This window comes from Camellia sinensis, chromosome 11 (genome assembly GCF_055761805.1).
Source record: "Camellia sinensis isolate YWXY chromosome 11, ASM5576180v1, whole genome shotgun sequence".
NCBI classification, from domain to species: domain Eukaryota; kingdom Viridiplantae; phylum Streptophyta; class Magnoliopsida; order Ericales; family Theaceae; genus Camellia; species Camellia sinensis.
Window position 1 is genome coordinate 118,850,432 of NC_138971.1, and position 25,670 is coordinate 118,876,101.

At 33.2% G+C, this 25,670-nt stretch overlaps 2 protein-coding genes across 3 annotated transcripts; one reads left to right on the forward strand and one right to left on the reverse strand.

The window, feature by feature from the left end:
* The first annotated feature begins 681 nt into the window (after positions 1-681).
* On the forward strand, positions 682-3,650 carry LOC114309116 (uncharacterized). The gene is made up of 5 exons (XM_082895317.1): positions 682-926; positions 1,402-2,081; positions 2,213-2,279; positions 2,496-2,690; positions 3,071-3,650. The coding sequence occupies exons 1-5, from the start codon at positions 682-684 to the stop codon at positions 3,648-3,650; spliced, it is 1,767 nt and encodes a 588-aa protein (XP_082751443.1).
* An 8,232-nt stretch (positions 3,651-11,882) lies between these two features.
* Positions 11,883-16,625, reverse strand: LOC145802102 (disease resistance RPP13-like protein 4). 2 transcript variants are annotated; one of them, XR_014344399.1, is made up of 2 exons: positions 13,595-16,625; positions 11,883-12,150 (listed from the first exon to the last, which is right to left on the reverse strand). XR_014344399.1 is itself a non-coding variant. In XM_082894598.1 (2 exons), exons 1-2 carry the CDS (start codon positions 16,442-16,444, stop codon positions 12,147-12,149), a joined length of 1,887 nt encoding a protein of 628 aa, XP_082750724.1. In that variant the 5' UTR covers positions 16,445-16,625; the 3' UTR covers positions 11,883-12,146. The 2 variants fall into 2 exon arrangements, 1 of the variants encoding a protein (XP_082750724.1); XM_082894598.1 differs by having other exon boundaries at positions 14,562-16,625.
* Between the last annotated feature and the right edge of the window lie 9,045 nt (positions 16,626-25,670).

A 25,670-nucleotide genomic window follows, 5' to 3' on the forward strand; every position in this document is an offset into this window, starting at 1 on the left:
AATTTAATTCTATTAAAATTTAAACAAAATAGTTGTAGCTAAATAAGTTGATAGGACACAATTTGGAATTGGAAGCATGTATTTCAATCCTTGAACCAAAATTCTCATTTTGTTCCTAGGTTAATCTTTCCTTGATTTGTAGGTGACAATAATGGACAAGAGTTGGATGATGATAAATAATAGGTTGACAAGCAAAGAGTATCAACAAGGGGTGAAGTCATTCCTTGACTTTGCTACCACAAATTTAGGCCCACATGATGAAATTAGGTGTCCGTGTGTCGATTGCATGAATGACACAAAATTTAGTAGACAAGTTGTGTGGACACACCTGATTCGAAGAGGAATTGCGTCTTCGTATATAACTTGGGTGCACCACGGGGAACATGTTCCCATGTATCATCCTAGTGTACCAAATGACCATTTTGGAAGTAGTGGAGAAGGTATGCCAGATACTGATCATTCGATGATGGGTGAATTGCCTAATATGATGGAAGAAATTTACATGAGTGGTCTTATGGATGATCATATCGACGAAGAACCTTATAGTTTGGAGAGGGAGGGTTTGCAGGAGTTCATTAGGTTATTTGAAGATGCTCAATGCAAAAGTTCTCTATGTTGTCATTCGTTATTAAGATGCTTCATGTGAAGGTGTACAACAAATGGAGCAAAAAGTCATTCGATATGGTTATGCAGGCATTCAAGGACATTCTACCAGAATGTGATCAAACTGTTCCATGGATGCTCTATCATGCCAAGAAGTTCTTACGTGACTTGGGTTTGGGATATGAAACCATTCATGCGTGCAAGAATGTTTGTGCACTGTTTAGGAAGGAGAATGCGAGTTTTGAGAAATGCCCTACATGTGATGAGCCTAGATACAAGTTGAACAATGATGGGGGTAAAAAGATTCCTCACAAGCTATTGCGGTACTTTCCTTTGATACCAAGGTTGAAAAGATTGTATATGTCAAAAAAAAAAAAAAAAAAAAAACAGCCGCAGATATGAGATGGCACAAAGAGAAGCGTGTGGATGATGACATATTAAGGCATCTGGCCGATGGTGAGGCATGGAAGGACTTTGATAAACAACATTCGGCGTTTTCTACTGATTCTCGAAATGTAAGGCTAGGGCTGGGGACAGATGGTTTCAATCCATTTGAAAATATGAGCACATCATATAGCATGTGGCCCGTAATCTTAATGTCTTATAATCTCCCACCGTGGAAGTGTATGAAAGAGTCATTTTGCATGATGTCATTGCTTATTCCTGGACGATCGGCACCTGGAAGAGACATTGATGTTTACTTGCAACCATTAATAGAAGAATTGAATAATTTGTGGGAGTGTGGTGTGCAAACGTATGATACATCCAATGGCCAAATTTTTATAATGCATGCGGCAGTCATGTGGACCATAATGACTTCCCCACCTATGGTAACATGTCAGGGTGGAGTACGAAGGGTTACTTGGCTTGCCCTAATTGTAACATGAATGCATCATCACAGGGTTTGCGAATTAAGACCGGGTACATGGGTGCTCGTCGGTACTTGCCTGAGAACCACAATTGGCGAAGGAATAAGCTCTTCAACGGTCAAATTGAGGACAGGTCCAAACCTGTGGACTTATCGGGAGAAGAAATACTAGAGCAAATTGGTTGTGGGACTTACAAGCCGTATGGAAAGCACCCACACAATCGAAAAAGACAAAGGAATGAAAATCCAAATTTGAATTGGACAAAGAGATGCATTATGTTTGACTTGCCCTATTGGAAAATGCTGAAGCTGCGGCACAACCTTGACGTCATGCATATTGAGAAAAATATATGTGACAATGTGATCGGGACACTCTTGAGCATAGATGGAAAGAACAAGGACACAGACAAAGCACGCTTAGATTTGGAGGACATGAGAATATGTAAAGAGCTATACTTGAAGAGTCTTGCCAATGGATCTTTTGAGAAGCCCCCCATATTGAACACATTGTCCCTGACAGAGAGAGAAGGCTTTTGTCATTTTTTGAAATCAATTAAGTATCCTGATGGCTATGCAACAAATATATCGAATTGCGTGACCGCTCAAGGAGGTAAATTATATGGCCTCAAAAGTCATGACTATCATGTCCTTATACAACGACTTCTTTTGATTGGGATACGTGGCTACCTTACTAAGGAACGTGACACCACACTTTTTGAGTTGGGAAATTTTTTCAAATAGTTGTGTTCAAAGACATTGAGGGTCACAGATTTGGAGAAATTAGAGAAACAAATCGTACTCATACTTTGTAAGTTCAAGAAGATTTTCCCTCCAGTTTTTTTGATGTCATGGTCCACTTGGCAGTTCACTTGCCTTGAGAGGCTATGCTTGGGGGGCCAGTGCAATATCGATGGATGTACCCAATTGAAAGGGATGTTGGTACTTTTGTAGTGTGAAAATTGTAATTAATGTTTCACTGCTAATATATATTTAAATATAACATTCTCATCATCTTGGTTTTTAGGTTGCTTGGACGTCTAAAAGGATTTGTGGCCAATAAAGCTTATCCTGAAGGTTTTATTGCCCAGGCTTACATTTCAAAAGAGTGTACCACATTTTGTTCAATGTATTTGGATGGAGTTGAAACAATTTTTGATCGGGAGAAAGAAATTGCGACATGGGCAACCATGGTCCAGGGTTGGTCGTATTCACTCAAAATGTCTGCCCCTTTGGTCTAATGACAAGGGCATCCAATGTGTCCGTAGCTGAACGCGAGATGGCTCATTGGTTTGTTCTACACAATAGTTTTGAACTAGAAAAATACTTAGAGTATGGATCCATTCCACGTATTTATATGATATAGTTGTCAAATTGATTAGTATTGATTTTTTAAATTTTTTTTGAGAGCCATTTTTGTAACTAGGGAGCACAAGAAGTTGTTACAACAAACTAGAGGTGCATTCGACATCGCAAAGAGGCAACGCAAAGAATTTCCTAAATGGTTCAAAGATTGTGTAAGCTGGAATTCCCCTTTGTAATCAGTCATACATTACCTTAATATTGCGTATACTTGTAGCATAACACATGTTCTACATGTAGATGGATCAATTGTGGAACCAAGTATCCCCTTGAAGCAACTGATGAGATGTGGTCATTAGCCAATGGTCCTAGTGGCTTAGTGAACACATATTCAGGATGTATTTGTAATGGCATCCGATTTCATACTATCGGCCGTGACAACCATCGTAAAATTCAAAATAGTGGGTTAGTCGTGGAAGGGGACCATGAAGGCCAATTGATAAACTTCTATGGGTACTTGTGCAAAGTGTGGGAAATGAACTATTTGTTTAGACATCGGATCGTATTGTTCCAATGTGAATGGTTTAACACCAGTAGTAGCAGAACTATGCGTGTCGAACCACATTTGACAACGGTTGATGTAAGAAGTCAATGGTACAAAGGCGACTTATTTTTCTTACCAAGTCAAGTTCAACAAGTATTCTATGTTGATGACACCAAATTAGGTGCCAATTGGAGAGTCGTAGAAAAGTTTGAACATCGAGGAATTTGGGATGTGCCAGAGATGGATGACATAGAAACTGATGATGTGTTCCAACAAGAAGAAACTACTGAGGTTGTACCAACTGAGGCTATTGACGATGATATGGTTTTGCGTTGAGATGATATTGAATATGAAATTATTCCAATGGAAGGTTTACAATATATTAGAGGTGTAAAAGCCGAGGGTGTTATAGATGATGCCTTCATCTGTGATGATGAAGATGGATTAATGAGGGAGGGTAACGACACAGACGAAGAATGTGACCTACAAAGTGATTTTGATACAGATGTTGACGTAGAATCTTGATGTATTTGCTTTTATGATTTGGATATGATAATGAACCAAAATACTTGTCTTATTTCTTCATCAAAATCATGTCATCGCTTGTTCTATATCTTTTTATTAATTATTTCATTTATATCATGTTTTATAATGTTAGCTTGTTATATATCTATGCAAGAAATAATTTAAAAAGCAGGTCATAGTAGCTTGTTACATCTCTTCTTTATAATTACATGTCTTATTGTATATGACATTTTGTACTGTTAGTTGTTTTATTGCAGTTTGCATCATGGTTCCTGGCTTGAAGATTGGTTGGCTCAAGAAAAGGTCAATCACGACCACCGAAACAAACTCATCGGTTGCTGTCCCCTTAGGATCAACAGTTGCACCACCTCCTGTTGTCCCCTTAGGATCAACATGTGCACTACCTCCTGTTGTCCCCTCAGGATCAACCGGTGCATCTTCTATTAATGTGACTAGCCCACCATTCGAGGATTCTGATAAGACACAGCCACCGTCAGAAACTCAAAATCATATCATAGGTAAGATCATTGTACTTCAACTGTGTCAATTACCAACTGTCATTATTTGCAATTTGCTTATTGTTATTTTGTTATCAGGGACTTCTAGGTACACACGGGCATGAGGACCTACACTTGGAAAAGGAATACAAAAAATAATTAGATCCAAAAAAGGGAAAAAATTATATGTTCACGTCGATCGTGTTTTGATTACAATGACCGGAGATTATGCCACTCCAGCAGCTAATGAGTTAGGGCTTCAGATTAGGAGTCTGTGCCCTCTCAAGGATGTTACGTCGTGGCTGAATATGGATGAGACTACCAAAGCTACAGTCATCCAAGCTATTCTCGTAATTGATAATATTGGGCAATATGTATTTCTCTATTATTTATACTTGTTAGAAGCACTTATTTTAATGCTTGTCATTTTCACTTGTTATGCTTGTAGAACAAGTTTGATATTGGTGACGACTTTCACAATGACTTACTAGCTCAACAAATTGTGAATACAAAGGCCTATAAGTTGTACAAAATTGGAGGTACAACTTGAAGCAAGAATTCGAGCTATTAAAGGAAAAGGGTGTTGATGACCTATATGCTCATCCGCCTCGAGCGGTGAGTTTGGATGGTTGGAAGCATTTGATCGATGTGGCATGGCAAGATGCATCTCACCAGGTAAAATACTAATGCATCATATATAGTCCCGTGCCAAATGTGATAGGCCTCAATATTTAACAAAAAATTGTTTATGTACTTATTTTTTGTAGAAACGGTCAGGAGCTGGTAAGAGTAACATAAGTCAATCGTCATACAATCATACTAGTGGATCTCGCTCATTTCTTATCGTGATGGCTGCTATCGTGAGATTGATTTTATTTAAAATTAACTCCATTATTTTTGTTTTGTTATGAATAATATGTTGTGATTTTTTTATTTTTTATTTATTTTTATTTGAAACTAACAGGTAGCGAAAAATGTGGAATTGGATTTTCCTAAGTTTTATGAGGACAGCCACACTTCGAAAAAGACGAATGACTGGATCCATCCCAAATGTGGTGAGCTACATGTAAGTATGAAACAATGAATTAATTGTATTTAATATTACTTCGTACCCAAAAATATATATCTTATTATGCCTTTTTGTCTTCTTTATGTGCAATGACAGCAAAAGATGGTCAATCTACAAGCGGCTGCCACTGAGTCAGGGACACCATTGACATAGTAGGAGCTTTCAAGGCAAGTGCTTGGCGAGAAGAAAAAGTACTTGCTTGGATTTGGGATCGGCTCACAACTGTCTACCATAGCTGCATCACGAGCACGTGATAAGGACATGGAGGCAATGAGAGCTGAGATGGAGGCACTTCGTAAGGAGCAACAAAGAGATCGTGAAGAGTTGATGAAAGAGCGAGAGGAGCGCGAGAAAAATTACAATGATATGTTGAAAGAGCGAGAGGAGCGCGAGAGATGTTACAATGAGATGTTGCAAGAGTGGGTGCAAGGACAGAAAGATCGGGAGGAGACAGATAAAAGGGTTGATCATCTAAATAATGTAGTCGCCAAACTCTCACAACTCTTGGGGATCTAAGGTGGTCGAATGACGTTTACTATTTGGTAAGTACAACTTTATTGCATATTATCTTTATAGTATTTTTGTTGGATTGTTGAATTTTTGTTATTGCATATTATCTTTATTCTATTGTTTCACGAAGTGAGGTGATGCAATTAGAATTTTGATCACGTAACAATTCAAAAGAGTAGATGTTACTTATAGTTATGAAATCAGCTTCGAGCTCCTGCAAACCCTAACTGGATTTGTTCTGTGTTTAGTTTTTGTAGTATGCATAATATTGGATGTAGTTCCATTTCTTTGTTGCATCATGTTTCTAACGTCTGATTGTGGCAAATAAAATTTACTTTGGGACTATCAATTTTTTTTTTTTTTTTTGAATGTGTTAAGGTTTCTATATATAATTTATGATGAAATTGGACACTTTATGAGCTGTCAAGGAATTGAAATAGTGGTGAAAACGGAGAAATATAGGATACTGTAGGCAGAGCATTCAAATCAATTGAGAGTTTTACTTGAACACTTTAAGCATACACTTTAGCACATAAATGTTATTGTACTTAATAGCTTCAGTGTCTTTGGGATACCTTCAACTAGGATTTTTTTTTGATCGTGTTAATCAAAAGTCAGCTAGTGAACTGCATATAGTACTCTACTAATCCACACTAATAATGCTTAGCTATAAGAGGTGAAGGAATTAATAGTTCTGATGTAGGACGATGTCTATAGGAAACAAGTCCTAATGCTGCCGACAATTAGATCTGTGGTGGTTTTTGGCTATGAAAAGCTTCTAGGGTTTGGAAATGTATGTGTGAGATTTGGCTTGATTTCCAAGAGGGCAAGTTTGCAAGAATTTTAAGGAGGTTTGGATTGCCTGCAATTTTGGAGTTAAATGGTTAAATTCAAGGCTTTAGAAGTGATTATTTATGATATAAACCTCTGGAGTTGAAAAGGTTCATTTTTGGGTAAATTATACTTGTCACCCTTATAATTTGACTCAAATTACACTTTGATTCTTATTATTTAAATTTTAACAATTAAGCTCAATTTCAATTTTGTCCTTTGGTCCAAATTACTGTCAGTTTTTTTAATATGTATACTTGAAGAGACATTAGGCTCGCTCTGAATTTATGGTTTTGAAATGAATAGATTTGATATCAATAATTTGAAGAGTATAGCCTTTGAAGCCAATGTAATATTTTAGATTTAGATATGAAGAATGGATTTGAGAGCTTTGTAATGATGGATTTCAAATAACTTTGTAAAAATGATTATTTGAAATTCTTCCATAAAAGATTTTACTTGTACAAAAACCTGAACAAAATACATGAAACATACCTGTATTCAATCCTCCACTTTAGAGTTATCATCTACTTTGAATAACTAATCTTCTTATATTATTTTACAAAATTCTAACTTCAAATCCCTTCATTTTATACCAAGCTGGGCTATGTAGTTTTTTATTGTTTTACTATGAAGTTTTGGGGTTGGACTGTCAACCATTTTCCTATGGTAGAGAGAGAGAGAGAGAGAGAGGCTATTTCTGTGGTTGTAATGTGAGTGCTAAAATGTTTGATAATTTGCTTGGTAGTTGATCTGTTTACTAAGTAAGTTGTTCTTACCCATTCCTGATTTTGAGTTTTTCATTGACAATCTATGTATGATTTAATTTTTATGGTTGTTGAGAGAACAGAGTGTTCCTAGACGATTGAATTTGCACATGACACTAATAGTTGAACTAATAATCCATGTCTTATGAATTTCTAATTATTTGTTTGTTTCCACTGTCTTTGAGAACTAGATGAAATAACCTTACATTTTCTGAAAGCTAGATATTGGGTTTTTGGATTTGGAAACTTTGCCGGGATAATAGAGGCCAACAGAGTTTCACCCACTAATTAATCTAGATATGGGTTATGAATTACACCATGCTTTCATGCACGGGCGTACGCTAGTATTAATTATATTCGAGTTTTGTTCTGTGAATACACTAGTATTAATTATATTCGAGTTTTATTGTCATATTTTTTAATAATTTTAAATATGCCAAAATGTAGTCAATACTAATGATTAATTTTATTTGTATAGATGGTTTTTGGTGTGGAATTGCAGTGTATGACTTTTTTTGATATGTAAGAAAGATATTGTTTTTAGTCTACAAATTAGTACTCTTCGTACATATTAGTTTTATGGCGTGGTACAACAGACTGAATTTGACGTGGTACATATTAATTTTTTATGCGGTACAGATTACCTTTTGATGTGGTACAGATTACTTTTTTGGCATGGTATAGATTACCTTTTGGTGTGGTACAAATTAGTTTTTTGGTGGTACAAATTAACAATTGGATATTAATTTTGTTTAATCCTATGTTATGTAGGGAATTATATTTTTGAGATTGGATTATACTTGGTTTGTATGGAATTTTTATTGGAAATATTAATTTGATATTAAATATGAATTTTTTTGATGGTTGAAAGTGAAATGTGTGCATGTTGTGGAATAGTTGCTAATTTTTTCAGTATATGGATAATGTTATTTATACACAGGGTACAGATTGTATTGATAATGGAATAAATATAGGTGGTTGAGAAATTAATTAAAAAAATTACAAATTTTTTGGTGACTAAATATTTTGGTAGCCAAAAATGCAAGCAAAGGTTTTTCATGACTAAATATTTAGTTGTAAAAAGAAACAAAAGACTTTTGGCGACCAAATCGTTAGTAGCTAAAATAAATCAAGATGAGGGAAGAAACTTTTGTCGACTAAAGATTTTAGTCACAAAAGAACATGGCATCCTTTGGCAACTAAAATGTTTGGTCGTAAATTACCATGAAAGGAAAATATCTAATCTTTTGGCGACTAAAATGTTTCACCGTGAAAACTAACAATGACTAAATATTTTGGTCACTAAATGTATTATTATTAGTGACTAAAATTGTTAGTCGGTAAATGTATTATTATTAGCGACTAAAATGTTTTAGCGACTAAATATTTTAGTCGCTGAAAGAGAATTTCATTTTGATTTAATTACTTTTGATGACTAAATAATTGGTCACCAAAACATTATGTTTGGCGACTAAGTCCATTTTAGTAGCCAAAAATCTTAGCACTTATTAGCGACTAAATATTTTAGTCACTGGAAGAGAATTCCATTTTGATTTAATTACCTTTGACGACTAAATAATTGGTCACCAAAACGTTATGTTTGGCGACTAAGTTCGTTTTAGTAGCCAAAGATAAGATTATTAGCGACTAAAATGTTTTAGTGACTAAATATTTTAGTCGCTGAAAGAGAATTTCATTTTGATTTAATTACTTTTGACGACTAAATATTTGGTCGCCAAAACGTCATGTTTGGCAACTAAATCCGTTTTAGTAGCCAAAGATAAGATAATTAGCAACCAATGTAAATTTAGTCGCCGTTGACTATTGCCGACTAGGCTTTGACGACCAATGGGGCGACGAATAACTTTAGTCGCCATTGACTTTTGCCGACTAAAAAATAACCTTTGGTGACTAAAAATTTAGTCGCCAAAAGTGTAATTTCTTGTAGTACCATATGGACATTTTAATTAATTAATTAATACTCAATTCGTGGAGGGAGTCTTTTATTTGAGTTCTTTTCCCCGAAGTTGTTGTGCTGAGAATCCTTGCCATCCACATCCCAACTCTTCCTATAGAGGACAAATGGTTGTTTTGAGAAATAGGTTAAAAGTTATTTTTTTGACTTTTTTTTTTATTTTTTGTTTTTTTTGGAAAAAATCTGTAAAAAGTAGAGAGGTAATGTGATCGAAAAGAGGTTAAAAGTCAAAAAATTAACTTTTAACCTCTTGTCAAAAGATGCCAAACTTGTTTAGGGTATGACTGAGAGTAGAAATTACTCTGTCGAATATGCTTTTTTATTATTTATGGCTCTTAATGAGAAATTCACTACTTCAATAAGTTAAACCCTCACTTGAAGAAAGTTTGGTATAGAATCAAGTCATTGAAGATCCTTCCTAAGGTTTTATTCTTTCTTTGGAAGACCATTCATCGTGCTTTTTCAATTAAAAGTTGTTAATGTGCAAACAAGAAGTTGAAATTGGACTTCTCTAAACATGTATTGGGATCTAGTTTGGACTTTGATTTTGATAGTGGAAGCCTAGTTCTTTCAAGGAATGGTTTTTTTTTTGGATATATTGGTGATCACCCTTTGGGAGAAACAAGTTTCTTTTTTTTTTTTTCATTTTAAAAATGTTGATCTTATGCCTAGTGATATATTGGCCTTGATTAATGATCTTAATTCTTAATTTTATGCTTTGAGTGAAAGTTAGAGATTTGCAAGTGATTGATGGATGGGAAGCCAAGTGATGCTCTACAATACCATCCAAATTGTTTAAGGCGGTGCATGTAAAGAGGTTACATGGAGGTTGATATCCAGATAGATAGTTTGTTGTTTGTTTAGGCACTAAATGTTGATTATGCAACAAATTGCTACATGTGTTTTCTGATTATGGACATTAAGTGGCTAATAATGTTTGTAATGTTTTAATCCTTTGTTTATTATGTTTCTTCTTCTTCCTAATAAAAATAGAGAGAAAAAGAAGAAAAAAAGACAAGTCTTACCTTGCACATGGATACCTACAACTCATCAAACATTGATCAATATAAGCTATGTCTAATAACATTTCTAGTCTCTTATGTATGTGATTTGTGTCATTTTTATTAACAATGTTTAAATTGTGAAAAATATTTTAATTTGGTCACCTAACTCTGTTAATCGATGGCGTTAAAGCTAAGGTAAATGTGGAAATTGAATTGAAACAAAAAGTACGTTTTTAGTTATATATACTAAAGGTGAGTGCAAACACGTTAGATTTGTAATTTTATATTTAAATTTTTGGATAGGTTGAAAATTGAGGAAAATCGATCAGTAGTTTTAAACCGTTCAATGAAGGAAAAAATAAAGTCATTTTAACAGTTGTTACATGTGATAGCTATTGGGTGGAAAGAGGTGACAATTATTGAGCGAGAAGGGTATTCTTGAAAAAGTAAAAAACTTGATAGTGGCTCAAACCAATTTAAATATACGTTTTATATAATAGAATAAATATACTAAAAAGTGTGCATTGTAATAGGCAATTATAGAATCCCGTGTGTGCTTAAAATAAAAGGTAGTTTTGAAATAAAAAAGGGTTATTTACATGGAGATTTATTAAATTATTGTGAAATATCATTTTAATTTCCTAAACTATAAACGTATACAAATAGATCTCCTAAATTATTAGCATGTTTCACTTTGATCCCATCTGTTACTGCATTCTCATTTTTGAGACGAAAATACTCTTTAACACTCTATATAACACACCCAACAATACTTCTTTTCAATTTTTCTCATTGTTTTTGTTTTATTATTATTTTTAAATATTCTTTCTGTAAAAATATATTTATAAAGAATATTAAAATAATAATAATGGATTAATGCTTATATTAAAAAAAATAAAACAAATAATAATAATGAAATTGAAAATATATAGAGTGTGAATGGTATTTTCGTCTAAAAATATTTAGAAGTTTGGTTTAACTTACGGTGCAGTAATAGAAAGAGTCAAAGTGAAACATGTCAATAATTTAGGAGATCCATTTGTATGATTTTATAATTTAGTCAAAGTGATACTTCTCAATAGTTTAGAATGTCTTTGTGTAAATAATTCAATAAAAAAAGTTATGAAAAAAGTTTTCAAGATTAATATAGATATGAGTGGTGCTACATTTCCTAATTTGGTCCTCCTAATTCCACCTTTAATGATGTTGCCCACTCTTATATGAAGCAGTCCAATACTCCTCTCTCTCTCTCTCTCTCTCTCTCTCTCTCTCTCTCTCTCTCTTTCTCTCTCTCTCATCTTTAACCTTCCTAATTTCACATCATTAAAGATAAAATTAGAGAAACAAAATTAAGGGGATAAATCATTATACCATATGTCACGCCCCAAAATTTGAGACCACAAGAGAAATATATAAAGTACAACTCAAACAAAAGAGATAACCACAATATTTTAATATACACATATAAGCAGAGTTATAACATAGATAACTGATTTGAGTTCCACTAGAGGTTTACAAAACACTGTCAAACCAAAAGATAAAAGGAGAAAGAAAACAAAAACAAACTACTAGTCCAAATTTTCAAGTGAACCACGGCTCTAAAACTTCATCTTGATTGTCTTCGAAATAACCTTCCCCATCGTAAGCTGCTACTTCACCTGGCATAACACGCCATGAGCTTGGAATGCCCAGTAAAAACACACACACCCCTATATCTTCTATCAATCAATCAATCATACACAAAACAAATCAAGTAACATAACATACTTACGTTAAGGTTTTATGAATTAGTAGTTAGACTAGGCATCTAGAACCCCCCAAAGAGATCCATACCCAACCACAACATTAAACACCGGACTACTCAGAACTCCCCCTTTTGCTGCTTTGCAGACCTTACCACCCATGCCCACTTCCCTGTTACTTACCGGTCAACGACATCGATGGACCTCAAAAGGGACGGCCAAACAAGTGGGCTCGCTTACACCCCAAATCGTGCCTAGGGGTCGCTTACACCTTGCACATACCATACCAAAGGGCTCGCTTACACCCTGAAACCACCGCATAGACTCTGAATATGTCCGTGTCAACCTAGGGGCTCGCTCAAAATGCTTACACAAGACTTAACTCATTTAGTATTAATCCCATCATAATTCATGTCATGCATATGTATAAAATTGTTCTAAAACACTAAGATGAACGTCACCCATTGCCAGCCCTTTATCACTTCCCATTTATTAGATCTTTTGCTAGGTAAATTAGTCACATTCGGTAATTCGGTCATATAAAAGAGTATGAGAAAAACATACGAGAGGAAATATAGTCCATGATCATCATTTATAAGTATAGTAAGGCAAGAAAACAACATTAGAAATGCTTTGAAACACTTAGAGACAATTAACATAATAGAACACAATTTTCAGCACTGTTCGGTTCTGCAGGGCTAAAAAGAACGCTTTGGTAAAAATACTTCTAGGTCAAATTAGGGGCTGAAATTGCACATAAACAGTATTCAATCTGTCTAGTTTTAGTTCCAATTTTCAGAAGTTGCACAGCCCCTCCCAAAAATTCATCTACAAACTATATTCGAAAACCTGTCCAGACTTGTCACCCTTTGAGAAAACTAGCTTTTCTCTCAATCTACCCAACGGTTTTCACTCAAATAAAATCTGTTGGAAAGAGGACTCAGAGTTCTAAATTTTGATAGAAGATCCAACATGAGATGATTTTTCTAGAATTTTATAAAATTGCTAAAAGTGGACTGTTTTTCAGAGACACAGGACCAGATTTTTCAACAAATTATCCAAGCCCTAAAAACACACAATTAAGAGCTAATAAAATTTGTCACGAGCTCTAAACACATAAAATATTCTACGATAAATTCAGATTTGAGAATTAGATAAATTTGATATTTCTTTTAAATTAGAGAAGTTGCAGCAGTGCCTAATTTCACAAATTTGTAAGACAATGACACTATATCATAGCCATACTTTCACACACACCAAAAACCCTATTTACCATTAATTTGTAACACAAGAGCCATACTAGACAATAGAATGAGTTGATGAAAGGATTGGAGAAATTAAGGGAGAGGTATGTTCTTACCTTTAAGAATTCCTTTTTTTTCTCTTCTTTTTTTTTCTTCTTCTTACTTCTCTACTTCCCTTGAGCCAACTCTCCCTCTCTCACCCTCTCCTTGGGCTGTTCAAAAACGTGGGAGTGAATTTGGACAAACTCACAATTTATAGAGTATAAGGTAGCTTAATGGCTACGTGAACTAAATATCTAGATATTTGTTTTTTTTTATTTTATTTACTTTATTTTTGGTTTGTTGTTATCCAATCAATTTTTCCACCAACATATTATATATATATATATATATATAAACTATGTATATATTCAAATAAACAATAGTATTCTATTCAAATAAATAATAAATGAAAGAACACTAAAAACAAAAAAAAATATAGAAATAAAAATAAAATGTGTGAATTAATTTAGAAATTATGAGGTAAAATAAATAAAACCAAGTTTTAGGATAGTTTCAATCATAAAGTAGTGTTCTATGATTTAATTATGGTAACACACGGAGAATTTATTCTTTACTTGGGCCCTTAAGCAGACTTTTACGGAACTAGGGCTAAAATGCTATTAACTTAAGGCTCAGGGTTTCAAGTGTAATTACAAAAAAAAAAAAAATTAGGGTCTCTACACCATATACTCCTATGCCTCATCTTTTTGGCTTTCCAAAAACAAAGTAAAAAAATTGTCTTTTTCTCATGTAACTCACTGCAAGTTTCCAATGTACTGATTAGAGAAATGCTAAATTTTGAAGTTTTGAACTCATGTAGTATAACCCCCAGCAGGTAGCATACAAGAAACGCTATAATGTTTTTTAATACCAAATAAAACTTTATTGAAAATTTGTAAAGAAGCCTTGACAAATGACCTTGAAGCCATGGCATACATTTGATTCAACAAATGAATTAGTAGCTAGTCTTTCATGAGAGAAGGAAATTACAACTTCCTTCAAAGACATCAATTTGTCATATAGTGAAATGGTAGAACTTACCTCAAATTCACGATGCCATTTCTTGATTTTGCGTGTTTTGCTCTGTTCATCCAAACACCATGCTCATCACATGGGAAATAAATGAGACCGGGACATTCTACTTTCTCGAAGTAGATCAAATTGGGAAATAATCTCCTAAGGTCCATCCACTGCATTTGGAAGTCACTCAAGTACTTCAATTGCAACATCTCAATTGTGGTAGTTGCTATTTGGTCTAGATTACACAATAGTCCTCCTCTAATGTGGAGTTTCTTCAAGTTCTTCAGATTGCCAGCTGACAACCAACTGGGTGTAACCATTTCAGGGAAACACTCAAGCTCTAGTTTTTGTAATGATGAAGGAAGTTCCATCTGGATAAGAAGTTCCAAATCATGCTGCTCGCTGAACAATCCTGTCAGTGCTCTTGTTAGATTGGCATGTGGATGTGGTTGTGGTTGTGCTTGCCTAGGTGTGTTGTCTGTTTTGCCTTGTAAAATGCATCCTGTCCAGGATATTTTTAACTTTTGTAAAGTTTTTAATCTTTGTAAATAACGGAGCTGCTTACTTGTTGGGAATTCTTTCATATTGGTGTGTAGGCTTAATTTTCTCAACTTTGACAGTTTTGTCAAATCATCGATAGTACATGAGTTTTTATCCTTGGAATCACCAATGATAAATCCCTTAAGAACTTGGAGTTCTGATAGTGAACCAAGGCCCTTGGGCATGTGATTTAAAAAGTAACACTCAGATATGTCTAAGTGTGTCAAATTCTTAAGTAAGCCAATCCAATCGGGAACAACCTCAAGATTGTGACAAGCTTTGAGATCTAGGATCTGGAGATTAGTCATCTGTGAAATACACTGAGGAAGCTCTGTAATCAAAGAAATTCCTCGAAGGCTAAGAAATCTTACCCGTTTCATATTCTTGAGTGCATTGAGAATTTTGGTATCTGTGACTTCAATGTGACGAGTGACCGAGTTTTGCCACCTTCCCAAGTAAACAATTCTGAAATAGATGAACTTGGAAAACCATTCAAACCTGTCATCAATAATGGCCTCATCAACATTGAGGAAGCATTCATGCAAAGCAAATGGAGTATAAATTCGATTATTCGTATCCATAGAACACACTGCTTTAAGGCAAAACTGGTTTAACGCAGAATGAATGGAAGGGTGCATTCTGTAGCTATCGACGGCCAAGCCACGATTTTTGTGGATAGGCTCGATAAAGCCCTTTGTAGTAAACTCATCCAAGAACTCATTGCTAAATTCCTCTGCCGTCTTCACCAACGCAATTTCTCTGCCCGTTGAGGTTGAGAATGTTGGGGATACAAGTCCCTCTCCAATCCACCAGTAAATCATAAACCTTTTCTTTATAACAACCATTTCTGGGAACATCAAGAAACATTTCAAACAATTTTTTAGTTTGTCTGGGAGGGCATCGAAAGATTCCTTGATATGATCGAACTTTGGCACCTTGTACAAGCTCTGCGAATGGCCGGCCTTGTTGATATCGACTTCGTAGTTGTTGATGCTACGGTTAATGGATCCATCAAACCATGGATTCCGACGTGGTTTGGAATCATCATCGTAATCGGTTTTCATAATCAGCTTTGATGGAATTTGGGATTTCAGTTTCTTGACTGCCACTTTCAGTTCACTAAGTTCTTCTCCTCCTCCTGTTTTGAGCTGCTCAAATTTCTGACTGGCCTGGTCGATTTGGACATTCATACGATCTACGTACTTCTGAACCTTTACCATGGCCTCTTTCATGTAAATAAGATCTTGACCAATCATGTTAGCGAGCGCAGGATCTCCAACGTGGTAGTAATCGTTGTTTGTGGCGGTGGTAGCTTTGTGGTGGTGGTTGTCAAGTGGATTTGGTTGGGAGATACTGCTGCCCATGGCTTTCACTGCCAAAAGGTCGTGTTGAAGTCTTCGCTAGAGTTAATAGAGAGAGAGTGAACACATTATTTCTTTGATCAAGAGAAAGAGGCGCAAATGAGAGAGAAGAAACGTTGTGACACCATAAGAGAGAGACGAAGTGTGTGTGAGAGAGAGAGAGAGAGAGAGAGTAAAGGTGCAGAAGAGATAAATAAGGGGGTGGCCTACGGATGTTGGAAATCTACCGAGACAATAATTAATGAGACGCCGGGAAGAAATATGGTCCACTGGCCGGGACCAGGGTTGTTGAAACCGCGTTGTCTCAGTAGGTTTTTATAAATTTTATAAATATAAATTGGGTAATAATTGGTGATTATAAATTTTGTGGTTTAAATAGTCCGTAAATATTAAAATAATGTCGTTTTGGGTATAAAATAATTCCGAAAATGTTAAAACGACGTCATTTTGGTATTTTCGGGTCATTTAAGTCATAAAATTTGTAGCCACCAAACATTTTCTATATAAATTTGAGACAATTTGATATGCATTTATGAAATTTATTATGGGTTCTGTCTTAATTTATGGAGTTTATTATGAGTTTTATTTTAATAATTTAAATTATTTATTTTGTAGGTTATTTGTATATATTATTTATTAAAAATATTTAAGTCGATTTGATAATCGTAATATTTTTTTTTACTGTGCTTGTTTTGAAAAAAATAAATGGTTTATTTAAAAAAAACATACTTGTTTTTTTTTCAAAAAACAAAAGTGATAAAATAAAAATATTATAAATTACGATTCAACTTAATTTTTTTGCATGAATAATATACATTAAAAATCTTACAAAATAAACAATTACGATCATTGAAATAAAACTATAATGGATTCCACGAAGAAACCCACATGTAGAGACTCTAATTTGACCGGTCTTAAGACTTGGACGTTTTCTTTCGAACATTTGATGATGAAAATTGAAATATGTTAGTTTATGAATTTCTCTGCAAAAAAATCAAATTTAAGTTTTAATTCTAACCTTACACCCATTTCAATCAAATTATTTTACATCCGTTAAAAAGAAATTTCTGGCCAAAATCCAAAAACAGAGCAATTTTAAGAAAATTAGCTCCCACACACGTGGGATGGCCACATGTTTTGAAAAACCTCGTGGATGGCCGCATGGTTTTTGAATCTCGTGGGATGGCCATGTTGTCATGGGATTTTATTGAGGAATTCACCAACTATAAAAGGGGCACTCCACTCAGTTTGTAAAAAAAAAAAAAAAAACTTATTAAAAGAAAAAAAAAAAGGAGAAATCAGAGGTAGAGAGAGAAAAAAAAAAAATCTTTTCAAAACGAAAAAGAGAAAAAAGTTAAGGAAAAGAAAGAGGTAAAGAAACGTGGAAGAGGTGAATTTGTTTCCGAAAGGAAAAAAAGGGTGAGAGAAATTGTATTCAAAGAGAGGAAAAGAGAAAAAAAGAAAAATTAAAAAATTGAGAGAGAAAGTCCATCGAGGGATTTTGTTTTCTTCACGGATATATAATCTTCTAATTTCATTAAAGTTAAAATTTGAACTTGCGATTTTATCAAAACATATTTTATAATCCTGAGGGTATTAGAAAGAGAATTTGATAATCAAAAAATTTATCATTTACTCAAAAGGTGAATTTTTGTATTCTTCTCATCTAATTTTGTGTTGTTTATAGGCAATTTTTTTTAAAAAAATAAAAATAAAAATAATATAATAATTTACAATATGTAAATAATTATTTGAGGAAGTTGTCTCTCACCCTCCTCCTCCGTTCTCTTGCTATTGCTTTTCTTTTTGTTTTATTATATTTTTTTCCTTTTTGTTTTCTTTTTATTATTATATATATAAATTGTGAAGTGGGTTGCGTTGGCACCCACATTTGTTTATTTTTTGTTTTTATATTTATTATTTTATTATGTATAATATATATATATATATATATATATATATATTAAATAATGGTAGTAGGATTAGGAGTGCAACTTAGTCGGATTTAATCTGAATAATCCGTGCCTCGAATTTTTTTTAAGACTTGAGCAACAATAAATTTTTGATGCTCGAATTGTGGCCTAGACAAATTTTGTTTGTAACTTGAGCAATTCAAACCCGTGTTCATTTTATATATTATAAAAATTATATAATATAATATATAAGTGTGGGCATGTCTCGTTTGCTTTCAATTTGTTCTCTCTTGGACACAGAGACCACATGGGGCTATTCCCTTTGCTTTCACTTTCTCTTCTCTTAGGCAGAGAGACCACCACCACCTTTTCCTCATTGCTGTCATTTCCCTCTCTCTCTCTTTGACCACCATTGAAGTTCAAGCTTTGAACTTCACCCAAATGATCCCTCATTTCTCGAGATTTGCGAACAAGATCATGAAGCATCTGATATATCCTTTTGAAGATTTAACTTGTATTTTTTTCTTCTCCCTCCCCCCCCCCCCAAAAAAAAAGAGTGTTAAGTTGGATTCCATACTATATCCTCAGCTTCTCTCTCTAAAACTCTTGATAAAGTTGTCTACTCTGCTTGTTTTATTGGATTTGCAGGTAGAACTATAAAAAAAAGATCATTTTTATAGTTGTAATGGTTTACTTGCATATAGTTTGGGAAAAATTTAATGTAGGTAGGCTTTAATTTTTTAATGGATTGTTTAAAAATTTCCTTCTTTTATTATTTAATTCTATTTCGGTGTGATGAAGATGAATTATTTTTCTTTTTTATTTAGTACATGATTGTTATTGAATCATTCCTGGTCTAAATTTTATTTATTTATTTATCTATTCAATTGGAAAATTCAGACAATTCGGCTAACCTGAATTCAGATTATCAGGTTGATGGACGGGCTTGGACACTTCTAAATACAATTCGGGCTTGGCCTGGGCAACCCTCCAACCGAGCCAACTTGCCTGAGTTGTACCTCTTGTTGGAGGTGTCAGATTTTCAGTGTTTAGATATTACTTGAGGGAAAGCATACCACAAAGCTTGGCTTGGCTTTGTGACGCCCTGTATTTTATTACTCGGATAACATTACCAATATTCATTAATTAAGTCCATTTATAAATAATAATTCATCATTTGATGAAGTGATGAATAAATAAATATACATGCTTCCTCTCGTTATACAACAGTGTCATTTACATACAAATAAAATAAATGCCCTGAGGCTTACAATAAATAAGAGGGCGTTGCCCTTTACAAAGCATAAAACTCAACTAAAGAAACAATTAAAAAGCTCTATGGCTCATCACCACTTTATAACCATGTTAAGGTAAAACCGGCTGTTTGATCCTTAAGTTCGAAAACATTCCCTGTACACATGTACAGGTAAGGGGTGAGCAAACTACTACCTCACCAAACAATCTCATATTATAACATTAAAACACATGCGGGTCCAGCCATACAGTGATACCAAACATATATATATATATATATATAAAGTCATACCATGCCATAACCTTATGACTTTATTATTTAATTCCAAGTTTAATTAATTAACCACACTTGTTAACTTAAATAAATTAACATACTTCAATATCAACCAGATATTCTTTTCAAAACCAATGCGATGCCATGCTCAATTTATATTGCAATTTATTTTATCTCAATTCATTAGTCATGTCCATTTCATTCAATCAACCAAACTAGGTATACAGCTCGATAGGTCTTTAACGAATATAACTATCACACAAATACATCTATTTGCCATTTTACAGAAATTTTGTCTCCGAGATCGGCACACATGCATACGCGTGGTTTCGGGACTTTCACCATTGACACACAAGCCAACTTAATTTCAATGGAGTTCATCCCCTATCTTCTCCCAAACAATGGAGTACATCCCCTTTCTCCTCCTAAACAATCATATATATACAATGTATTTAAAACATAGTCATATTCAATGACAACCAACAAGAGATTAGTTTCAATTCACCTAATTCTCATGCAATTTATACAACAATCAATACTATCCTCTACCGATAGCCAAAACAGTTATCTCTAATGCATTAATTAAAAGATAACAACATGAATATACAATCCAACATGCAACCATAACTTGAAATCCCCTATGATTCCCAACACTTGGAAACAATCCATATTCCACTTTTTAAAGCCAAACTTCTAAACAATAGGTTCGATAACATATAACACAAAAGCGGGCTCAAGGTTTCATCAATTCCTAACTCACATACTTTATCACTAAAATGTAATTACAATCTTTCCAAAACTCATCACCATCCCAACATCAAATAGAATCAAATTCCCATTTTTCTCATGCAAGTAAAATCTCGGGATTTTCAAGTTAAATCATAATTCTCAATAAACATAAGTGAATATTCCAACACTATCAATTATATCAAATTCTTCTCTTGACTATAATTATAACATATAACACGAGTATTCACTTTCCAAATTAAACTAAGGAAAATAAATAAATAAAATAAAAGTTTTGATAACTCATTCTTGTTTTAATCCAACTCATACATTTGCTCCATACGAGCTGAAATCACATTCTTTTCTTTTCTTTTCTTTTCTTGTCAAAGACCGCCAAAACCATTCAAATATCTCATATATGAATTTGAGGTAATATTAAAATAACATAACTCAACTAGTAAAACTAGGGACCAAATACCATACTTCATCAACTTAATCTCGCTTATTTCTCCAAATCTCATACATGGTCATTTCATCACTTTTAATCTTACATATTAAAAGTTAGGAATTAAACCCAATAACACCATTTTAATTACAAAGGATTTAAATTATTAACCAAACTGATTTAATTCATCAAATTTGTTAAGTTCATTATATTCACCGTTTTCCAAATTAATAACACCAAACATAACTTCACATGTCTCATCTCTCAAATACACCCATATTTCATGCCTAGCCAATTTTCCCAAAGTGTCTACAAATAACACTTTCACAACTTTTCTAAAATTAACTAATCAGCATGATATTTACATCAAAAATTTAAAAATATACCCAAGAGCACATTTTTTAAAGTTTCAAGTTCAAAAGCTCAAATCTCATATTTTCCTTCCCACAAAAAAATAAACAAAGATGACAATGTATATATTAAGGGGTTGTTTGGAGTGTCTTAAATAAGTGTACTTTTTGTCTTTTTGGACTAAAAAGTTGAGGGAAAAAATAGGGATGTTTGGATTAACTTTTTAACTTTTTATGAAAAAATGTGTAATAAAAAATTATAAAATTGGTTTGTAGAGGAAAATTAGAATTGGGAGTTGTGCAGCCGTAATTGTTGACTTTTGGTGAATAGTGTTAACTTTTTAACTTTTTGAGTAACTTTTTGACTTTTTTTGAGTATCCCAAACTTGGCCTAATATTCATCAAATGTCATGAACATAACACCCTTAAGAGTTTTTTTTTTAATCCCAAAATCACTCTCTAATTCCAACTTGATAGTTCTTATATGTGTTCATGAACCTAAACTGATTTTCTCAAATAAAATTCAAAATCAAACATGGAATAACATTTTAGCATGGTTTTTGACAAATAAAATAACCAATCATAATCATAAACAATATACACACGATTCAACTCCTATCATAATATATTTTTCCAAATAACCCTAACATGAATTTTAAAGCAATAATATGGAGAAAACCCTATCTCAAATAATGAAAAGAAGCAAATCCGAAAGGTAAACCTTGCCGAATCAAGAATGCGAGATCACCATTGCAAAGAGTACAACGAGATCTTTAAATTTCATTTACATGACTTTTATAAAATCTGACGCAGCGGAATACACGAGGACTAGATATCGTTCTAGTAGACGAAAGGGGCTCTCAAATCCATGAGGAAAATAGAACCTTGAATCTACAAGGAAAAGAAAATATCTTAATATTATTGATTGAATAAATAAAAGTTGTCTTTGCCATGAGGCTTACATAACTATTTATAATAAACTAAACCTAATACTTGTAGAAAAAGTAATTATAAACTAGGAAACTTAAATCAACACAAATTAGAAAACCTAAGAGAACAGGAAACTAAAATTCTAAACTTTTTAAAATCTTAGTCAAAATCTAATTCCAAACTAATAAAATTAACAAACCTAATAATTCTAAAATATTTATACTAAATTACAAGAATCCTAATAAAATAATATATTAAAAATATTAAACTAAAAATATGAAAATTGTTAAAATCTTGTCCTACATCAGACTCCTCTTCTTTGAAAGAACTCGTCCTCGAGTTCATATTAGAGGCTTGCCATCTTCCACGCCAAATAAAGAGATATTTTGAATATTTCAATTGCTTGCCCCTATTCCAAAAGTTTTATGTAGAAAAATTTTCTTTCTGAAAATTATTCTATAAACTTCAACTGGTTGACAAGATCAATTAGACAAGTATTGAAAATCAAATTAAATTGCTCCATACCAAGAAAATTAACTAAATTTAGTTTATGTAGAACTTGCATGCTCTCTTGATGTTGCACCATCCCAGATTCAATTGATCATTCAATTATCAACCTTGCAATTTCTAGTGTAGCATCAACCAATTTCTTTGTTGTATTCAGCGGTTGTACTATCTCTTCTTCTAATTTCTCTTTGTTACTGGGCTTAATCAAATCTCATTCTTCCTCAATATTTTTATGATTTGTTTGTAAAACTTTCTCTCCAATATTCAAATCACCATGTGTTGATGTATCATCAACACTCGAACAAGGCTTTGTATCTTCTTTATTAGTTTTACAAACAATCTCACCACAAATAATCTTTGGATGCGAATTTTTTTCTTTCGCAACTACAATTTCATTGCAAAATTTTACCAACCCCTTGGAAGTATCTTGATTTGTATATGACAATATATCTTCATGATCATGAAAGGAAAATTTTGTTGCTAAAAACTTTTTCATTATTAACCACGAATGAATTTTGTCTTTACCTTTGCAAACTTGATAATCTTGTAATCCTTTCCACTACTTCAATGCAATTTTATCAAGTTTGTAGAATGCAAATATAACATTCTTTTCATGAGGAATCTTCATGAATTCAAAGAAATTTTCAAGATCAAGCAACCAATCAAGAAAATCTTCTTTTTAAAACTTACTTGAACCGTTAAAATATGAAATTTGTGCAAAATAACGTAAGCTAACAGGTTGGCCTCGGGCAAATCCTCCGGCGCAATTGTTGTCAACTATTGGTTGCCTTTGGTTGACGATTAGACCCAAATCGGCAAGTAGATTACAAATCTCATTGCGAAGTTTATGCACCTCTAGTCGTTGTTCCTCAATCGCATCCCATGTGGCTTCTACCCTACGATCAATGTCAATAGGAATTGTGTGTGCTCCATTGTGTTGTGTCATTGAGTTAGGCGAATCCATGCTCTGATACCACTTGACGCAGCGGAATACACGGGGACTAGATATCATTATAGTAGACGAAAGAGGCTCTCGAATCCACGAGAAAAATGGAACCTTAAATCTACAAGGAAGAGAAAATATCTTAATATTATTGATTCAATGAATAAAAGTTGTATTTGCCATGAGGCTTACATAGCTATTTATAATAAACTAAGCCTAATACTTGTAGGAAAAGTAATTATAAACTAGGAAACTTAAATCAACACAAATTAGAAAACCTAAGAGAACAGGAAACTAAAATTCTAAACTTTTTAAAATCCTACTCAAAATCTAATTCTAAACTAATAAAATTAACAAACTTAATAATTCTAAAATATTTATACTAAATTACAAGAATCCTAATAAAATAATAAATAAAAAATATTAAATCTAGAAATATGAAAATTCTTAAAATCTTGTCCTACATCAAAATCTCACGTTAAAGACTCTCATTTGAAGCTCAAAAGTTGAGCAACAATGGAGAGAAAGAGACGAAGCAGAGAGCCACCAAAAATGAAAGGAAAAAGAAAAAAAAAATAATGAGGGAAGTCAAGAGTCTGCTCTGCCTTGGGCAGAGAAGAAGAAATGGGAAAGAGTGCGAGTAGAGGGGGCGTAGGGGGCAAGTTGCCACCCACTTCAATTATTGTATTATTTAATTATCAATTGATACAAATAAATTTATAATAATATCTTAAAATTTTATAACATAAAATATAAAATGATATAATTTTTCACACTATAAAAATATAATATTTTTGTACATTACAAAATATATGCACATTTTCATTAACTATAAAATATATAATTTTTCATCGTATGGTATGGCTTGAGGGTGATCCTTTAATCAATTAAGTCTATCCCTTTCATTTTAATTTCATAGACGGTTTTAATCAATTCAATTCAACCCTTTCATTTGAATTTCATGAACCAACGAGTGATAAGGAGTTTGACGTTAAACAAATTTGAGATGTGGAATGCTTATGAAATGGAATCCTTTTCTTTAACTTGAGGTATCTTTATAAGTAAAAATTCAGTGTAATAGTATCATGTAATTATTAATATGTCATATAATTATTTAATAATAAAATCATCATATAAGATTGATGAAATTATTATTTAAATGTAACTACCATCCAAACAATTTAATAATTACAACATATGCACATGGAGTTTTGGTGATCCTCATTATTTAAATGTAACTATCATCAAATATAATTAATTAACCACTACGTTTAGGAAAATTATTATATACTCAGAGTACCATGATATTGTCTACATGGTAGTACTCCAGCCATTGAAAAATTACAATATATACTAAACTAGTAATATTTTGTTTTCTAAGTACCTAAGAAAGATGAATCAGTATGTTCTATCCGTAAAATTTTGTATTGCGTAATTGATTTAGAATATCACGTAAACAATACCGTATAATACTCTGAAACTACCGAATAGTTACCCACTTCAACTATGTTGTAACACCTTCAAAAATAAACCCATCATAACATACATTTGTGGGGGCCGAATACATGGAAAAATCAGATGGTGCATACCATTGGAAGACTGATATTAATCGGCTATATCCTACGAGAGTGGGGAGCCGAATATAATATATGTGCCGAATAAGTGTAAGTCCTTAGGGCCGAATAAAAGAAAGGACAATGATTAAAAAGTAGGCCTTGACCCCGAGGATAAAAAAGAACAGGTATAAATACAGGAACAACGGTTATAGAAAGGTATGTAAGAATCACTTCCGTTAATTCCGGCACCCCCGACCGGAGTGTTTATCTTTTCAGGTGACTAGCTGAGGATCACTAGCGTCTCCCAGGATCCAAAGAGTATTTCCGAACT